General features: G+C 39.0%; 4 protein-coding genes across 8 annotated transcripts; 1 reads left to right on the forward strand and 3 right to left on the reverse strand.

The window, feature by feature from the left end:
• Positions 1–182: 182 nt before the first annotated feature.
• On the reverse strand, positions 183–1,675 carry LOC112454015 (syntaxin-16). The gene is made up of 5 exons (XM_025015154.1): positions 1,595–1,675; positions 1,302–1,520; positions 919–1,126; positions 569–825; positions 183–392 (listed from the first exon to the last, which is right to left on the reverse strand). The coding sequence occupies exons 1-5, from the start codon at positions 1,673–1,675 to the stop codon at positions 183–185; spliced, it is 975 nt and encodes a 324-aa protein (XP_024870922.1).
• A 1,221-nt stretch (positions 1,676–2,896) lies between these two features.
• LOC112454097 (LYR motif-containing protein 4B) lies at positions 2,897–3,898 on the reverse strand. Its single transcript, XM_025015311.1, has 2 exons — positions 3,725–3,898; positions 2,897–3,427 (listed from the first exon to the last, which is right to left on the reverse strand). The coding sequence occupies exons 1-2, from the start codon at positions 3,805–3,807 to the stop codon at positions 3,238–3,240; spliced, it is 273 nt and encodes a 90-aa protein (XP_024871079.1). The 5' UTR covers positions 3,808–3,898; the 3' UTR covers positions 2,897–3,237.
• Positions 3,862–6,144, forward strand: LOC112454093 (probable phenylalanine--tRNA ligase, mitochondrial). Of its 3 annotated transcripts, none has more exons than XM_025015306.1 (5): positions 3,862–3,944; positions 4,371–4,478; positions 4,557–5,281; positions 5,395–5,687; positions 5,815–6,144. In XM_025015306.1, exons 2-5 carry the CDS (start codon positions 4,474–4,476, stop codon positions 6,103–6,105), a joined length of 1,314 nt encoding a protein of 437 aa, XP_024871074.1. In that variant the 5' UTR covers positions 3,862–3,944; positions 4,371–4,473; the 3' UTR covers positions 6,106–6,144. The 3 variants fall into 3 exon arrangements, with proteins under 3 accessions (XP_024871074.1, XP_024871073.1, XP_024871075.1); XM_025015305.1 differs by lacking the exon at positions 3,862–3,944 and adding an exon at positions 3,951–4,101; XM_025015307.1 differs by lacking the exon at positions 3,862–3,944 and adding an exon at positions 3,951–4,069.
• A 69-nt stretch (positions 6,145–6,213) lies between these two features.
• LOC112454091 (probable phospholipid-transporting ATPase IIB) lies at positions 6,214–17,914 on the reverse strand. Of its 3 annotated transcripts, none has more exons than XM_025015300.1 (12): positions 17,430–17,914; positions 11,761–11,905; positions 11,405–11,677; positions 11,053–11,295; positions 10,791–10,979; positions 10,132–10,709; positions 9,624–10,040; positions 9,011–9,555; positions 8,696–8,936; positions 7,883–8,049; positions 7,593–7,796; positions 6,214–7,517 (listed from the first exon to the last, which is right to left on the reverse strand). In XM_025015300.1, the coding sequence occupies exons 1-12, from the start codon at positions 17,600–17,602 to the stop codon at positions 7,384–7,386; spliced, it is 3,309 nt and encodes a 1,102-aa protein (XP_024871068.1). In that variant the 5' UTR covers positions 17,603–17,914; the 3' UTR covers positions 6,214–7,383. The 3 variants fall into 3 exon arrangements, with proteins under 3 accessions (XP_024871068.1, XP_024871070.1, XP_024871069.1); XM_025015302.1 differs by lacking the exon at positions 17,430–17,914 and adding an exon at positions 15,543–16,018; XM_025015301.1 differs by lacking the exon at positions 17,430–17,914 and adding an exon at positions 12,982–13,279.
• Positions 17,915–18,279: the final 365 nt, after the last annotated feature.

Below are 18,279 nucleotides of genomic sequence, written 5' to 3' on the forward strand. Positions count from 1 at the left end.
GTTTTTTCCTGACAACACTTGAGAAAAATCGCACATACTATTTTAAAAAATAGCTTTCCATCATTATATACATTTACAACAAACTCTCTATAAAGAATTGTTTTATTTTATGGAACACGATGATAAATACCAACAAGTATACCAATATTCTTACGTTAATTTTATTCTAATTATAGTTGATTCTACGTTTTAAATATGACGAACAGGAAGCTAAGTAATATAATGGCTGCCGCGAGAATCACGATGCAGTACAATTTTTTATTGGCCTTCTGATACGAGTCGGCTTTCTTTAATTGCTTGTAGCCCTCTTGTACTTGCACTTGCGTTTGCTCGAGGTTGTAATCGATCCGGTCTAAAATAGTACCCTGATCCTGTACCATTACTGCAAGATCCTGTGCATAATAAAAATCTAGATTTTTATTCGAAACTATCGTCTTGTCGCCACTGGCAATAAATATCAAAACAATATATTTGGATTTACCCCAAATCAAAGATTTGTATTTGCTGCATTATATCATTATTATATTATCATAAATATTCGCGCGCGTGCGTAATACACAAAACTTACCTTAAAAATATGTTTTAAGTCTCCTATACTTTGAACTATACTTCCAATCTGTTCCTCCCTCTCCATCGCCAATTTCATTCTATCTTCCGGCTCCTCCAATTGTAATAAAACCGAGTCCTGCCGTTGCTCACTTCTTTGCCAATAATCACCAGCTGCCTCGTTCAATTCCATCAACCAAGGATCGGTTGCTACATTATTTAAAAGAGATTGGTCTTCCGCGAAGAACTGGTTGTTCCTCTCTTCTCTTGATTTCACCTCTGCAAAGATTCATCGAATTACAATACAAATAACGCTACAGTTCGTTAAAAATATTAATAGCTGCTCATCCTTAAATCATACAAAGGACATACGTGTAAGATAGTGATTCTGCGCTGCCCTATATCGAAAACCTAACTCCTGCAAGGCAGTCGAGAGGGCCATCACCGCGCTGGCAGCTAGACGACGTTCCGTAGGTTTACTTTCGTGCCTGCCGGCCGACTTAATTGTTTGTACTTGTCTATAGCCACTGGAGAACGCACGTCCAATCTCTCGTGTCAGCTGCTCCATTTGCCTCTCTTCCTGCGCAGTGTTACAAAACACATAAAAAATCCTGACGTTGCAATTATTATAAAATGTAAAAAATTTCACTTGGTTGACGGTATTCTTCTTTTGCGAAGCAAGCGACAGAAGCGGTTCTTTCAAATCCAGCTGTCTGTCAAGAACCAAATTACAACAGAATGAGGAACTGGCGAACCTGAGATGTATCGTCCAGGGTGGGCCTGGTAAGCTGCTTAGAGTGCAGCTCGACCAGGCTGTCTATCTTCACCCGCAATCTGCTCAGGATGTACTGCGTCTCCTCCAAAGCGTCCGCCCAGGCAGGCGGTGCACTGCTGTCCCCGCTAACACCCCTGAGTTCGACATTGTCGGATGCGCCCGAATCTGATTCCACCAGTGCCGCGCGATCGGTAAGATTCTGAAAGAGCACGCATTGAGGATGATAGGGCGAAAAGATAAAAGCGGCAAGCGGAACAGGTTAAATGTACGCACCTGTTCGGCGTAAATGTGCCTGCTCTGCAGAGCATTGTTTCGCATTAAAACGAAGGGCTCGGTCAGGTTCCTCGTGGCCATTTTTCAGGTGTTATCTCTGCTTATCTCTACGCGATATATCTCGTAATCATTCCACCGCGCTGCGCTACGCACCGCACACCGCATCAGCTGTCATCTTGAAACAGCTGATCAGTCAGATCAGTGATCACCACGATCACCAGGCCTGCTCCCTCTGTCTCTCTCCAGCTTTATCTATTTCTTGTACCATCTGTGTTCAAGGGTCGGCAGTTGTATTATTTTGAGTTTAAAAAAAATGAAAATTGTATCAACAATTAACTTATATTCCATATTCGTAGATTACAATTTTATTTATAAAATTGATGAATAAAGGATAATGAAAGTTAAAGTTAATCTCTCATATTTCGTTATATTTTACCAATTTTTCAAAGTTTAAACTTTTAATATTTAAAAATTAACGGGCTTAAAACATTTATTAATTTACAAAATTACAATCCCTGAAGTTTCCCAACTGATTATATTCTCCTGATACTTTTGTTAATTTTTGAGATTTTAAATTTCTATTCTAAAAGTTCTATTCTAAGGTTTAAAATTTCAGAAATTCTTAAAATTTCTGTTCTTGGAATTATAGAGCTCTCTTAGCTCACTTCTTTGTCCATTTTTATAAGATCTTAATTTTTCGCAGTTTGAATTCCCAGAATTAAATTTTAACTTGCAGAAATTAAAATTCTTAGAATCTCGATTCTCAAAATTTCAATTAGTGCAACCTCCTTGCTAGTTATATTCTCCTGCTACTTTGATCTTGGAGAATTTATAAAATTTTGTAACTGATTCTCTCTTTCTCTCTCTCTCAATGAAGGTTACTATAATAAATTATCGATGGTCTATAAATTGACAATTTATTTTACCGGCTGTGGTAAAATTGCATTTATATAAATATTTTATACATATCGACAATAAGTATCAAAAGAATATATAAATCAGGTAAAAAGTTGCACTAGTTTAGTAGTTTTATAATTATGAACATATCAATCTGTGAAATCAAACCTCAGAAAGTTCAATTCTTAAAATTAAAAAAAGTATCAGCTAGATTATAATCTGACAAGGAGTAGCATTACTTGAAACTTCGAAAAGTGACAGATAATGCAATTAACTGAAATACTTTTTACTTCTTTTACGAATTTAATTTCTATTTAATTAGTTATTTGTAATATACATTTAACGTCATAAAATCATTGTATAAAATCATTAATCTCATACAAGGGATACATAGATATACAAGAGTTACTATATTAGCAAAATTTTATTTCTTATTTAACAATTTGAAAAGCATTATACAGTACCTAATCATATGTACAACATATATAAATACAAAAATACTTCAAGATATACATGGTGTCATATAAATGAAATTTTGCTGCGGGAACTACTGAATTTTATTTTGCACCGATATATGAAGAAATTATCAAACAATCACAGAGTTTTAAATGATGTCTTCGACAGATGTGTCTTTGATACGCTCGCATTAATTATTACATCCTAATATCAGCCTGTCTCGCAGTATTAAAGGTAAAAGCTGATGCGATATTAAATTAAAGGTAAACCGCAATTGTACTTCTATTTTACTATTTTACTAGTTTGCTTTTGGTTTCAATCACCAAATGCCTAGTGCTGTAGAGATTGCCTAATATGACCTGTTTCTTGATCATTGTTAGCGCCTCCTGCCCTTTCGTGTAACACTGCCTAACCTTCTCTTTATCCTCCAACGCCTTGTTCTCCTTGAACTCGTGTCGTACTTTTCGCAGTGCATACATTCTGAAAAGTACCGAACAATTATTATTCTCTATACAGTCCATACACCTTTCGTTATCATATGAAAGGCACAATTGGATGCTCGATGACAGGCTATACTTAGTTATTTGTGAAATAAAAAAGATTTTACACTTCTAGATATATACAGAAATAAATCACGTTAATATAAGAGAATTCTTGAAGATGAAATTCTTAGTATTTAAAAAAAATGTATACATATACTGAAGGAAAAAGAAATAGATGATTTTTTTTTCACTCTAATACGTTCACTAAAAAATCGTCTCGATGATATTACATTACCTATAATTGTACGAGTTCCACTTCTTGCTTTCTCGGATTAAATTCCGATAGAGGCTCAGAATCGCGTCTCGACCAGGATTCATTGTATTTACAAAAACTAGAGATCCACTACAAATCTAAATGGAGCCAAATTCGGCGACTCTGTCGTAGCACATGGTTATGTAGCGACTGTGGCGTACTCGTACTGGAGTGATAACCCGATGGCGTCTTGTTGTTTTTGGTTAGTGTTCTTCCATGTGCGATAAATGGACTTGTGCGAGCCGCGATTTAATGCGATACCGCGACTAGACTTACATTGTCATCATCAATATCGAATCAAATAACGTTATTTATTTATTATAAGTGGTATTCGATGCCTGTCTTATCAATATTCTGATGTTAAAATTGACACTTTCTTATATAACCTCCACATATTTATTTTTTGCAAAATTTTTGGAGATGTGATTAATAATTTTCAGGAGTTAATAACGCTCTTTAGTTTTAGGCAGATAATAAACAGAGATATTGTACACAGTTTACTATTAAATAATTAAAAAAAAATTTTTTTTTCTAAATTACAATACATTTTAAAATAGTCTTATTTATATAATGTAAATGAATATATATGCAGAAGTACGTAGAAATAATGAAAAGGTGTTTTTTACAGTTTAGTGCAAGCTACACATACTTGGAGATTTATTCTGAAATCACTTTAAGATAAACCAGTATAACGCACTCTTGTTATAAGTAAGAGAAATTAAGATTTAATAATGTGGTACGCACAATGTCAACATATTTTATCTATCTTTAATGAAACAATTGATTCTTGTTTAAAGTATGTATTTTTTTACAGGTGCATCACGTGTCGCTTTTGCAAGGAAACCCTGATAAACAATGTCAAAACAGCCTGTAGGGCGGCCTCAGTTGCCACCAATGTTAACAAGAGCAACGAGCTGGTGCTCTTGGGTCAGAAGTACGCGACGGACGACTGGACGAATGTCACCCCAAATATCGTCGCCAAATTGGGGCGAAACCTGCACGTTCAGCAATACCATCCGCTCTCGCATTTACGTCAGCGCATCGTGAATTTCTTTTACGGACAGTTCCGCAGTAAAAGCGGGACCCCGTCGTTCAGCATCTATGACAATCTGTGTCCCGTGGTTAGCGTCGCGCAAAATTTCGACTCCCTTCTCGTGCCGAAGGATCATCCGAGTAGAAAGAAAGCCGACTGTTACTACGTGAACCGGGACACGCTGCTGAGAGCGCACACCACCGCGCATCAGGCCGAGCTGATCTCGATGGGATTGAATAACTTTCTCGTCGTCGGGGACGTGTACCGACGCGACGAGATCGACAGCACGCATTACCCGATTTTTCACCAGGTCGACGCGGTCAGATTGCGCACGTCGCGAGAGATATTTCACGACACGAACGACTCCGAAGATCTACAGCTGTTCGAGCACAGAGGGACGGAGAGCGACGAGAAGCAGGCTTGTCATAGTTTGGAAGCGGTGAAACTTATGGAGCAGGAACTGAAGGGTACCCTAACTAGTCTGGCACAAGCTATCTTTGGGAAAGGTATTGCTTTCGTTTAATACTTCCGACGAGCACGCAATTCATTTTCAAACGAGAACCGTCGCGATGCTTCACTGGAATGGCTTGAAATTAATTTGAGTATCCTGCTAACATAGATGTGCAGTGCCGATGGGTCGATCAATATTTCCCATTCACGCATCCGTCGTGGGAGCTAGAAATATTGTACAACGACAATTGGCTCGAAATACTCGGCTGTGGCATTATGCGTCAGGAAATTCTACAGAGATCCGGCGCCGTGGATCGGATCGGATGGGCATTCGGTCTCGGCTTGGAACGTTTGGCCATGCGCCTATATGGCATTCCGGACATAAGATTATTCTGGAGCAACGACGCGGGCTTCCTAAATCAGTTCAAAGTAGACGATCCTAATGCACGTATCCAATACAAGGTAAAATAAACGTTCAATTTATTTTATTATTAGAATGTTGTGTGTGCGTTTTATCATATCTCTTATATATTAATTTAGTTGTAATTTATATGAAATCTATATAGAGACGAATATAAACTTTTTTTAGCCTGTCAGTATATATCCACCTTGTACCAACGACATAAGTTTCTGGTTGCCGGAAGACGGAAGTTATTCTTCTAACGACTTCTACGATATAGCCCGAGAAATAGGCGGCGATTTCATCGAACAGATTTTATTGAAGGATGAATTCACGCATCCAAAGACCAAGAAAACATCTCATTGCTACAGCGTAATCTATAGACACATGGAGCGTACATTGTTTCAGAGCGAAGTTAATAGAATTCATGATAAAATAGGAAAAGCGGTAGCCGCTAAACTCAATGTAATTATCCGGTAAAGTTTGAGAATAAAGTATTTTCCAAAAATGGGACTTTTATATGTCAGAGTTCTGTAAGATACCTTGATAAAATGCGCATGTGAATGTGTCGTATGAACAATACAAATATCACAGGAAAAGGAATATATTATTTTATTTGCGAATAAATTAATTATAAACGCGTTACATAGCAAATAATAGTCGTCTAGGAACAACATTACTTGCGATACGTTTCATATTAGAGATAACAACGATTACAGTTATGTTCTACATGCTTGCAGTATTTACATGAATATAAAACATTATGTAATCTAGTATTATTATTTATGTGCTTAGAATATAAATGATAACAAAAGATATGCCCTTCGTGTAGAAATATTTTCAATAAGGGATAAAATTAAAACAAGACATCTCGAATAGTTTCAGTGATTACAGCTTCTTATATGCATAACAACATCAGTGCAAAAAATGCCGGTTAGGTTTAACTCGCGAAAATCACAGTTTTATTTCTTGATACTCAAATTCTAGATCTCTTAATCGTATTAATTCTAGCCAAGTAAAATGCATTTAGTTATCGTTATACAAATTAAAATTATATTGATCCATGTGAATACTTGAAGATTTAGATACACGAGAAATACTGTTGTGCTCGATTAGAGAACATATCGAATTAATATTTCAAAAATAAACTTTATATAGAGCAGGTATATATATGTGTCGCAAAAATATGTGCGTATAAACACATTGAAATGGAAGATGCGACCTTTGGCAATGTATTAAATAAATTAATGTACAAACGAAAGAAATATAAAGAAAATCAAGTATAAAAAAAGTCATGTATTTAATCTAAAGCCAAGATGCGTAGAGGATAAGCTTGCAGGAAGAATTAACATTATGCGGAGAGTTGTGAAGTTTGTTTCGCTTATAACAAGTTTAATCCAATCCATATTTCCTTGAAGTCAGTGCGCAGATATAATAAATTTAGAAATACAAGAACATAGATACAGATACAAGAAATTTAGAAACTGCCGGCTTTTAATTTTTGCGGTTATTATTTCCTGTTACGTTAATCCTCTTTAGGATTAACGTCGTAAAAATTGATTGTTACAAAAATAGCTGGGTGTTAGAAAACGGTGCATTTTTTCTTATTTCATTAAAAATTATATTAATTGGATTGGATTAGGGATATATTGTAGAACAAAAGAAAATTTTTATACAGCTCTTCATTGAATTACGTTTGATGTTTTATCCTCCCTTGTCCTCATCTCTATACGGACAAATCAATTTCCGCATAAGATTTTACGATAATTTGGTGTAACTGGGAGGTGAAAACTTCTTCCTCAAAAATTTCAGGATATACAGCGGCATACATGAGACCAACGTTATCACCAATACCTTCCATAAGAAGTCCGTTGTTTTAATAAATTCAGCATCTATATTAAAGTAACAAGAAAAATATTGTAATAACGATGTGAATTTAATCTTTTGTTAAGTAATTATAAACTCACCGAAGTAATCTTTCAGGACGACCAATGATAGTAAATAGAGCGCTAGAGAGAAGATTTCTGCAAGCATCATTATGTGATGCCAGGTTCTAATTGTTAAAGCAACCATTATTAATTCTGTCAAAACTAGCGCTGAAAAACTTATGGCCACTATATGAATGAATTCGTCCTCGAACATTATAAGCGCACCATACATGATTACTCCTCCTAGAATATGTCGTCAAAGATATATCTTCTTTACTTGTATATTGCATATATCTAGATTATCGAGATTTAACTGAAACAATACGTACCTTGATATATACTTATCAAAACCCACATAAAAAATGTTTTATATGATAACGAACGGCCTTTACTAAGCTCTTTATAAAGTTCTGGATAGGTAAGCGCTATCTTTCCTGACACATCTTTGTCCAATACCAATGAAAAAACGGGAAACATTGTGTATATTGTAGCGTACCTAAACATTTTTATATACATTATAATAAAGTTATAGTAGGTTCACTCCGATCAAATCCGATTGACTTTAATCGACGATTAACTCGATCAGCAGCAATACTTTTAACTTTATGTCGTTCTTAACTCATATACCACTTCGTGAATCATAGACATATATAACATCCCAGTAAGCATTTCTGTCTTTTAGATCTTGCCTACAGCTCTCCAATGGGAATGCTCTGGTTATTATACGTATACGTCTAAGTCGGGAATAAAGTTGTGTTTCGATACTACAAATCTTTTTTTAAAATAATTATCAAAAATTTCCAGATAATTCATTTGTGCTATAATTCATACGTAGTTTTCGTTGATTTCTTCTAAGATCATAACTCTCGTATTCATCAAATAATAAGAAATTAATAATTCCATACATGTTTAAAACTGTTTTCGAGACAGATATTTTAATTTATCATTTGATATCACAGTACAGAGTGTATCACGCATCGAAGAGATTAAAGCAACATTGCTGATCGAGTTAATCATCGAGTAAAGTTAATCGGAGTTGGTCGAAGTGACCCTAAGAAGTATGTAAAAAGTTTTGTCATAGATACTGAGACTTACAGCAAGTTTTAAATTCAATTTTTAACAAGTATACTTGAGTTACTTACCCTACCATAAGAAAACCTTGATATAAGGCAACCGAAGACAAATAAAAGACTGCGGAGAACACAGCTTGCATAGTCGATATTATCAAACCACGGTGTATAACGAACTGACTCAATGCAGCCGATCGTTTATAACTTCTTCTACCGTGGACTAATAGTAAGTTAGCGAGATGACTAAACTGAGAAATTGAAAAATCAGCAGCTAGCGATGCTTGTCTTCCTTCGAGACCCTCAAGACCAATCCCTGTAAGAAAATATAAACTGTAATAAAAAATATCTAGATACACTTATATATTATTCAAAAAATTAAATAAATACCAGCGTCCGCGGCTTGTATCATGGAGACGTCGTTACCGCCATCGCCGACGGCAGCCGTCCTCTTGCCGGTGTGTCTCTGTATGAGACTCACAACTTCGGCTTTCTGCGTGGGAGAGCACCGGCAGCAAACGACGGCGGGTGAACCACAAGCGAGCTCCAGAAATTCTTGCTCGTAATACTGCAAGCACACCTCCAGAGAATCGCCGCTGATAACTAAGGCACAATCTTGCTTCTTGCGAAATGTGTTCAGTTCCAAATGAGCGTCGGTGCGTGTCACGACAGATTTGAAGACGTGCAGGCCTTGGGTGCGCGACACAAGACGCGACGATTTCGCTATACAAGTCGCGGTCTCCAATTTGTCACCGGTCAACATCCATATTTTGATCCCGGCATTCCTCAAGAGTTCCAGCGTAGGCCTAACCCTGTCTTGCAATCTGTCCTCGACACCGGTCACGCATAACAATTCCATTTCTCTCTCGAGACTTTCCACCACTGCCGCGACTCTCGATACACGGTCGCTGACGCTCATTCTCGCCGCGTTATATCTATAAAACGTACAATATATAATTCAGTCATACATTAAGTAATTGTAATACTCTTAATGATACGTTACCTCGCTTCAAAATCGAGATATTGATCTTCGGTCAGATTTTTCTTTGCTACGACCAACGTTCTGAGACCTTCACGTGCCATGTTTTCGCACACCTCGTCCAGCCAATCATTATATTGCACAATGCCAGACATCACAACATCAGCACCTTTCAAGTAGAAAGTGATCTCAGAGCTAGACTCCTCCCTCACGATAATTCCCATTCGCTTGGTTTCCGACGTGAAAGGGAATATTTGCAGTATGGTGTAATTCAATATTTGACCGTTCAGAGTTTTCAGCTGCATCGAATTAAGGTCCCGCTTGACCAGAGGCAGTCCCATTTCCTCCGTCCATTTCACCAGAGCTACTTCGTCCGGGCTCGAGGCTTGATAATTACGTTTCTGTTCCGGCAGATAGTAATGTTGATCCGCCTCCGTTTGACTGGAAACGTTAGAATTTCAATTAAGGATTCATATTAAGGATTAACGACGATACTGAGGCTTTCACGACTGATTCAACGAGACATTATTACCTCTGAATGGAACCTGTATCTCCGGTTTCCACCGTCTGCACGCTCACCGAGTCCAGATTCGAGGACTTGTTTACCTCGTCATATACCGGGGTTACGTTGTGGCACAGAGCTAAAGCATGCACGGCATCGTAGATCCGGGTATTCTCGGATCTTCGGACTTTCCCACTGTACGCCGGCTTCACCGGTGAACGCTCCGTGTCAGTGGGATAATAAGTCTTCAGTACTGACGTTACTTCGTCGAACGTCTCCTGGCCGTAAGATATGGTGCCCAGATGTAACTTCTTGAACACCATCTTATTCTGCGTCAACGTGCCGGTCTTATCGCTCAGCAAATACGATATACGTCCGAGTTCTTCCGGAATAGTGGTCGTCCTCACGACCGTACCGGCGATATCTTTATCCCTTTGTATACACCAAGCGTAAAACGCTTTGCCCATGTCCAGATTCACTCTCAAGCTGATCGGTATGATGTAGGAAAACAGTAAGACGAAACGGAACATGTAACGATACCACGGTCCGTTGAATCCTTTCAAGCACATCATTACAAGCGCGAGTCCTATTACCGCGCAAAACAGTACCTGCCGAAGTAAAGTTAGAATGTACAAGCGTTCATACGTGCGCATATCAATCTCGATGCATAATTTCTACGTGCATAATACCTTTGTTAACTGATTGATCTCTTGATCGAGCAAACCAACTTTTGATCGGATTTCTGAGTGATTCATCAGAGATCGCGTTTCCTGACCGGTGTAAACGACGATACCAAGGGCGGAACCGGATGCCACGGCTGTGTTGGCCCATAACGTGTTGTCTACCCCTAAGCTTTCCTCACTGCTGTATCCATCATACTGGAAATAGAGGATAATTACATAGAGAAAGCCAGATTTTAGAGCAAAACGATAAGGAAGTTAAATTTCTCACCCTTGCAAAGGTGCCAATGAAGCTGTGTATATCCTTCTGAGGTTTCTCAACGTACAAACTTGCTTTAATATCAAACAATTGAGAATTGCTTTCCAATTTTTGCGTTGCAGGCACTGCTAATCTTAATTTCCAATCCGTTTCACCATCCAACTGATCGGTCCGCACGAAACACGCGCCAGATTTCTCGGTTGTGCGTAATAATACTAAGTCGGCTGGTACTCTTTGACCCTTTTCTACTATAACCTGGTTATCAGAGAGAAGCGCAATCGTTAATAGCTATACCGAAACTTTGTTAGGCAAAAATTTAACAAGCATAATTACTAACGAACAGAGATACCGTAATATGACTTACCAAGTCGCCCACGCGTAATTTCGAACTTGGTACTAATTCTGGCGTATTAAAACCTTTCACTAGTCTATAATATTTTTGTGCATTGACCTCCTTGTCCCTCTTGTATCTTCTAAAATCATCGATGGCTTCGCGGAAAATTGTCACAGTTAAAACAAAGCACAATGGCCCCCAGTACGTGTACAAGTACCCTATCCTTATGTCTGGTATAAATTGAGATATAGCCATAAGCAGAAAGTATAAATTCAAGAAGAATTTGAACTGTTGAAAGAGGACCTGTAAAAAACAAGGACGGGCGTTATCGATCCGTTTCAAGCGGTTTCAAAAGAGATCATTCTCCCATCGAGAGAGGAACGTACCAAAGGCAGGAAAGTAACAACATTGTATTTTTGATTTCTTATAACATTAGTGGGAAACTTCTCGTGCATCGGCTGCCCAATATGGATAACTCTGGCTCTCAATTCCCGTTCTCTGCAGCATCTCCTCCACATCCAAGTACAGCATCTGCAATCGCAAGAAACAATCCCGACTTAACAAGAGCGACGTACAAAACTGACAGAATGAAAAACTGTCAACTCTTCTTCCTTTGATATTCGCCAAAAAATATTGTCTAATCTCTGAATATAACTACTTTGCTCACTGCTTAAGTTTTTCTTCGTGCCATGACCCTTTGTCTTTAGTAACGCACAATACTGTCTTGTGTCTCAAGTCTTGAAAGTTGTTGACTTTGTATGCACATTAAGACTTGAGACACAAAACAGCGTTTTGTGCGTTACTAAAGACAAAGATTTAAAGCATAAAATACTGTCTTAAAATTGTAAGTCAGGGCCTGAGCAGAATGGCTGACTTTACAATTTTAAGACAATGTTTCATGCTTTAAAAATCTTTATTTTTAGCAACGCACGCACAATACTGTTTTGTGTCTCCAGTGTCTTACAAATGTTGACACTTCGTATAAGACACTCATTTCAAGACTTGAGACACAAGACAGTATTGCGCGTTACTAAAAACAAAGATTTTTAAAGGATAAAACATTGTTGAAAATTATAAGTCTGTCATTCTGCTCAGGCCCTCAAGATCTACAAGATTGTACTAAATACAAGGTACGACTACGAATACCTAAATCTTAATTCATCGACGCGCAACGTTACGTGACAAATAATCGTGACGACCAATCTTAGGGTCGGTTGTTCCAACTTATTGGTAAACTAACTAATAGTTAAATCATATATATGTCTTTGTCTTTCCTTCAAATTAGACAAAGATAAACATAATTTAACTATTAGGTAGTTTACCAAAACAGGTTGAAACAATCGACCCAATCGTTAAAAAGTTTGGATATAAACAAATGCGCAGTCATGTCATCCAGCGTCATCGTCGAGTCGAGCCGAATTCGCGCGTGGACATCTAACTGTCAAACGGTCACCGATCGGACAGCTGATCCAGAGACTTGCCGTCACGAGTGAATTCTCGCGGGGGAATTAAGGGGGGGGAGGGGAGTTGGAATTCTCGCGTCGCAAAAGAACGAGAGTCGCGAAATCGAGGTTCAGATTGTGGCGTCGCGACGAGGGATACGTCACCTCGACCAGGAACTGTCATTCCGCGGTTTGGATATCAGCGGGATGTCCTCCTTGGACATCCTAATAACGTTGCTCTGCGTCTCCATTCTCAGGAACGCTTACTTCCTCCACATTAGTAGACAGACGCTCACTCTCCCTCCAAAAAAAGAGCTGGCTCACTCGCGCGCGAGCACCTCGCCCACCTTTTCTTCGCGTTTCACGGAAACACACTGCTTATCCGATAAATCGTAGTATTATCAATCTATCAGTGGATCTACAGTATTATGACATCACGTCGCGTCGTCGCGTCGCGGCCGTGAAACGCACGATTCCCGCAAGATGCGCCTGTTGAGGAAAACGAGCGCCCGATTGGGCCGCGTCCGGTCGATACAACAGCGCCGAGCCAATAGTCTTGTCCCCTCGAAGCGTCACAAGCTACTTCCCGGCACGCAATCGAAAATAGTTCGAAATATTACTTGAGAATTAATTAATTCTTATCTCATTGTCAGAATTGTATTTATTCTATAAATTCTATTGTGTAGTTTTTAACTCAATGTTCATATTATATCGAGATTGCTGAAGAAAACTTACTAATAGTCGAAACGTCGTACAATGCGCTTTAACTTTTATTATTGTGAATAAATTCGTTTACCTTTTCTCCAAGTTCTCCTGAGATATTGTCAGATAAAAATTCTTCAGAAAATAATCGAAGAAATGTACGCTAAAAATTCAATTAAATTTTGAAATACGTAACACGTGTGTATTATCACAATTAGAACAAATTATTGTTCTAATTGATCTTTGGGGATTGAAAGAGATATCGGTCTGTTAAAAAAGAAAAAAACTTGAGTTTCGATGACTCGAAATAATGATAATTATTGCCTCAATTAGATCTCTATAAAAAAATAACTTCTGATACGTTTAGCAACGTTAAGGAACGATAATACTTATCATTCAATTTGATGCTGTACGCAATGAGAACAATGTACCTACTCCAACAAACACAGAATATAAAATTGCTACGAATACAGGAGTAACACGTAATATGACGGATGTTATACCTAATTAATGTAATAAATAATGTTATATAACCCTCTTTTATTAATGTATAATATATGTATAAGTGTGTGTTCTATTACATTCTATTACAATATGTAAATTACGGTCTGTTACACAGGTGCAACTTCGTATGAGTGGGAAATTAAAACCAACACCTGCACTGCACGTTATATTACGTGTTACATTTTTCATTATATTATGACTTATGACTACTAGCAGTATGCTAACGGTGTTTGCTGGGGACATAAATGCCAGCAAAAACAAACAATGTTAATATTAAGAACAATTACCGAATTCCACGGTCGATTAGGTCACAAATGATTTCTCTCGGTGAACGAGAATTGTTTACACACACGGCCACGCGATTGTTATTTTATCGAGAGCCGAGAATGAATGCTGTGTTTCCGTGTTTGCGGAATATCTCGGACCAAGTAATACGGCGGGCTTCGAACAGGGTTGAACACTGCAGGATCGGACGCTATTTCGGGCGCGCGTAAAGCCGTGATCAGACTACGGATTGGGATTGAGATTGGATTGAAATTTAATGAATCAAAATAAAGAAAACTTCAAGTTTAGTGAACTTTGCTCTAATTGGTCAAATTTCAATCCAATCTCAATCCCAATCCGTAGTCTGATCACGGCTTAACGCGTGGCTTATTTCGATCGACCGCATATCGCGCGAGATGAGATCCGCCGATTTACCGGTGAAACACCGAGGCACACACGGCACACCTTTGACCTTGCTAATCGTCTTACGAAGTACGTGTGAGCTTCGTATTCTCGAGTCAGATGGAGGCAGTTAATCCCCTTCGCGTTAATCCTCTTTCTCTTTTCTCAGTCGGGCGACAGAGACGCGATTAGATTTATCGGAGACGTTAGAAATAAATGATGAGGTCTGCAATCGATAAACGATGAGAGAAACGGATGAGAGCGCGTCGCTCGTGTAGCTCGCGCGGTTTATACATCGTGTTAATGCGTCATTTATCACGGATTAACAACGTGTTCTTTCCTTCTTGCTTTGCGTCTTATTTTCACGTTTTCTACGTGCGCGCGTTTGAAAAGAACTTGCAGAAAATAAAAAACGGCGAGAGAGAAGATGCATTTATCGCGAAGAGATAAAAGTAGAGGCTCAATGAGCTGCGTCCACGTTTCTCTTAAATCGAATAATATTAAACCGATTTACCTCGCCAGTAAATAATCAACCTAATTAACAGTGAAGACTTATTAATCGACCTAACTGGCTATCATTGTAATCGTCACGACAATACGACCATTTTGGTTTTTTGGTCAAATCAATCGTCAAGACGTTTCGACCATGGGTCTTTCTAAATTAACGTAATTTTGATGCTTATATATATATAAGCATTCTATTTAAGTAGCATCTGAAATGTCTCGATGATAATCTGTCCAAAATCTGTCCAATTGATTAATAAATAATATTAATTAACCGATCGATTCGTGACGAATTTCTACTGCATCATCCTGCGGAATATTGATTTGTTGACTTGAAATATGACTATTACCGTCTGGTCCTTTTGCTGGTTCCCCGCATAATTTTTGGTACACCACGTCTTACTCGTTGTCGTTATATTTTGTTTCGTACGCTTTTACGATTTCTCCGTAGCTGCACCCACGCACTTGATTTTCTCACTGTATATATATCGCGTCGAAAAAAGTTATTTTTTTCCCTATCGATCCCGTCTTAAGACGCTCCTCGTATACGTAACGCTACATACGTATACACATACGTCGTCTTATTTATACGGCGTTATTTTAACACCCTGCCGATAATTTAGACTGGAACTTGTTAGGACAGTTATTCCCGGCGAACAAATATAGCACCGAAAACAAAAAAGATATAGCTCTTCTCTTAACGAAGTTCGATTAACTTTTGATATTCCGTTCCGTAACGAAAGCACACGGAAAGCGTTGATACTGTTGATCGATCTGTGAATCGATGATGATTATATTGATTTCTCATTGGAAGCCTTCGAGTGTTAGGCAAGTCAACACGATCGCCGTTCGTTCGCGTACTAACAGTTATAATGAGACAACTTGAGTGACTTGAGTCCGTTGTAAACATTGAGCTATATTTGGCTATATACAGAGCGTTCTAAATTTCGCGAATATATTTCAGTAACGAGTCAGATCAATCTGCGCGTTGTACCTTAATTGACAAAATGCTCCTTAATTTTAAACGTTAATTTTAAATGCTCCTTAAACGTTAATTTTAAACGTTAATTTTAAATGCTCCTTAATTTTAAACGTTAAAAGCTAATCAGATATAAACGAAGAAAATTTACTCCGTTCTAAACTTCGCGAATATATTTTAGTGACGGATCTTGCGGCGTGTTTTACGTTAATTGATAAAATGTTTGATTTTAAACGTTAAAAGTCAATTAAATATGAACAAAGAAAATTTACTCCGGTCTAAACTTTACGATTATATTTCAGTAACGAGTCCTCTTTTGCACGTTTTACCTTAATTAACGAAATATTCAATTTTAAACATCAATACTGTTAAATATTAAAGAATGAAATTTGAACCAATACCTTGAGTTAACTAACAATTTGTTATTTTTAACTACCATCAAAAATTCATTATTTTAACACAAAATAACAGTATTATTTTAACTCCATTGGTTTAGTCAACATTGTTTAGTTAAATTAACGACATATTAAGCAGGAGCAATGTAGGTCTTATTAAAAATGACTCAAATTAAGTACAATTTGACACTATACGAAAATTCAACAGTAAAAAGCTAATGTGCACGGAAAGAATTTATTCCGAATTAAACGTAAGTATTCCGCTCGATCATTCGCATCCATAAACTCCAACGCGCATATCTCATCATTAAGGGCCGGTTGTTCCAACCTGTTGGTAAACTAACTAATAGTTAAATCATGTGTCTTCGTTTTTCTTTCAGATTAAAGAAGGATAGACGTATGATTTAACTATTAATTAGTTTGTCAATAGGTTGGAACAACCGCCCCTAAAAGTTATGTAAACAAATTACAAAATCACCATAAATACCAGTTTTCAAAATAAATTCTAATATAAAATGAATTTTAATAGAAACTATTAAAAATGGCTAAACAAGAAATAAGCACGATTTTATAACGTGATATACTCAGTGCACAAGATTTATTAAATAGAGCCTTGTGAATTAAAAAAAAAGTCTTTAAATTAAAGCTGTCAGAAGATAGGAATTTATATAGACAATTTTCAGGATCGTTCTCGCAATCTAGGTGATAAGAAAAGGCGATAAGGACGGAAACGACGAGAGTCTATCGTCTATCGCGATCGCGAGTTGGACGGCGAGGGGGGTAAAAGAAAAAAGAAAATAAAAAAGAAACGACGTGAGCGCGAGCGGTGACGCGCGTCGTTCCGAAACACCCGGTAGACTCACCCGCAGAGGCAGCTCTTCAGGCACTTGGAGCAATCGGCGATGCGCCGTCGCCTCGACGTCAGCTGCCTGATGCTGTCCTCGGACGGCTGCAGCAGGTAATCGGTCTCGTCGTCGTCCATTTCAAAGTCCCGCTCGTCGGAGCTCAGCCGCAACGGCATCTCCTCCAGCCTCATGGCGGAGGCGTCGTGGCGGCGCGGACGGCGCGCTCTCTCGTTCCCCGTTTTTGTTTATACTTTTCTCTCTCTCTCTCTCTCTTTCCACCTTACGGCGTCGCGCCGCGACCGTCCGGGGCCCCCGTCCGTCGGCTCTCACCCTCGCGGCGACGGCGAGAGACGCGTGACGCGATGAGTGACGCGACGGTGATCGACTGATGACGCGCAGCGGGCCGAGCGGGCTAATCGCCGTCGTCTCGCGCGCATATCTTATCACGCGATCCTCTCGGCAGTGTCGTTGGAGCGTCCCGGACTCCGCGGCGTGGTCCGGCGCCCGGCGTCGGCGTCCACCGTCGCGAGAGCGTTTCTGCGTTCTGTTCCGGCAGCTGGGAGCTGACGACGCGACGGCGACGGCTCCGCAACGGTCCGCAGCGGCGGCGGCAACGACGTGGGATGGCGTGTGACGAAACCAGTCGCTTGTTTACGTCCGTGCACACGCGCGCGCGCGCACGCACGAGTGACAGAACTGACAGACGGCGCGGGCCGGGTCGCGTCGCGTGTGCGTCATGACACCCATGGCGGTCTAGTGAGACGCACGTATGGGAAACGCGGCAAATTCATGGGTGTCAGACATTTCCTAGGCGTTCGACGTACACTTGCGCACGTAAATGATAGGAATAGGCCAACGCGTGCTCGGT

The sequence above is a fragment of the Temnothorax curvispinosus genome, unplaced genomic scaffold, assembly GCF_003070985.1.
Source record: "Temnothorax curvispinosus isolate PA1 unplaced genomic scaffold, ASM307098v1 QBEX01004775.1, whole genome shotgun sequence".
Taxonomy (NCBI): domain Eukaryota; kingdom Metazoa; phylum Arthropoda; class Insecta; order Hymenoptera; family Formicidae; genus Temnothorax; species Temnothorax curvispinosus.

What these genes read in the sequence shown, in the direction of transcription:
- LOC112454015 (XM_025015154.1), bottom strand. Translation starts at nt 1,675, where the DNA reads ATGGCCACGAGGAACCTGACCGAGCCCTTCGTTTTAATGCGAAACAAT. An exon ending in GGCACATTTACGCCGAACAG is followed by an intron (nt 1,521 to 1,594) that starts GTGCGTACATTT and finishes GTGCTCTTTCAG; the next exon opens with AATCTTACCGATCGCGCGGC. An exon ending in ACTTAAAACATATTTTTAAG is followed by an intron (nt 393 to 568) that starts GTAAGTTTTGTG and finishes TATTATGCACAG; the next exon opens with GATCTTGCAGTAATGGTACA.
- LOC112454091 (XM_025015300.1), bottom strand. Translation starts at nt 17,602, where the DNA reads ATGAGGCTGGAGGAGATGCCGTTGCGGCTGAGCTCCGACGAGCGGGAC. An exon ending in CAAGGTTTTCTTATGGTAGG is followed by an intron (nt 8,050 to 8,695) that starts GTAAGTAACTCA and finishes AAAAATGTTTAG; the next exon opens with GTACGCTACAATATACACAA. An exon ending in TTTGATAAGTATATATCAAG is followed by an intron (nt 7,797 to 7,882) that starts GTACGTATTGTT and finishes GACATATTCTAG; the next exon opens with GAGGAGTAATCATGTATGGT.
- LOC112454093 (XM_025015306.1), top strand. An exon ending in ACAAGCTATCTTTGGGAAAG is followed by an intron (nt 5,282 to 5,394) that starts GTATTGCTTTCG and finishes CTGCTAACATAG; the next exon opens with ATGTGCAGTGCCGATGGGTC. An exon ending in ATGCACGTATCCAATACAAG is followed by an intron (nt 5,688 to 5,814) that starts GTAAAATAAACG and finishes AACTTTTTTTAG; the next exon opens with CCTGTCAGTATATATCCACC.
- LOC112454097 (XM_025015311.1), bottom strand. Translation starts at nt 3,807, where the DNA reads ATGAATCCTGGTCGAGACGCGATTCTGAGCCTCTATCGGAATTTAATC. An exon ending in TGGAACTCGTACAATTATAG is followed by an intron (nt 3,428 to 3,724) that starts GTAATGTAATAT and finishes GGTACTTTTCAG; the next exon opens with AATGTATGCACTGCGAAAAG.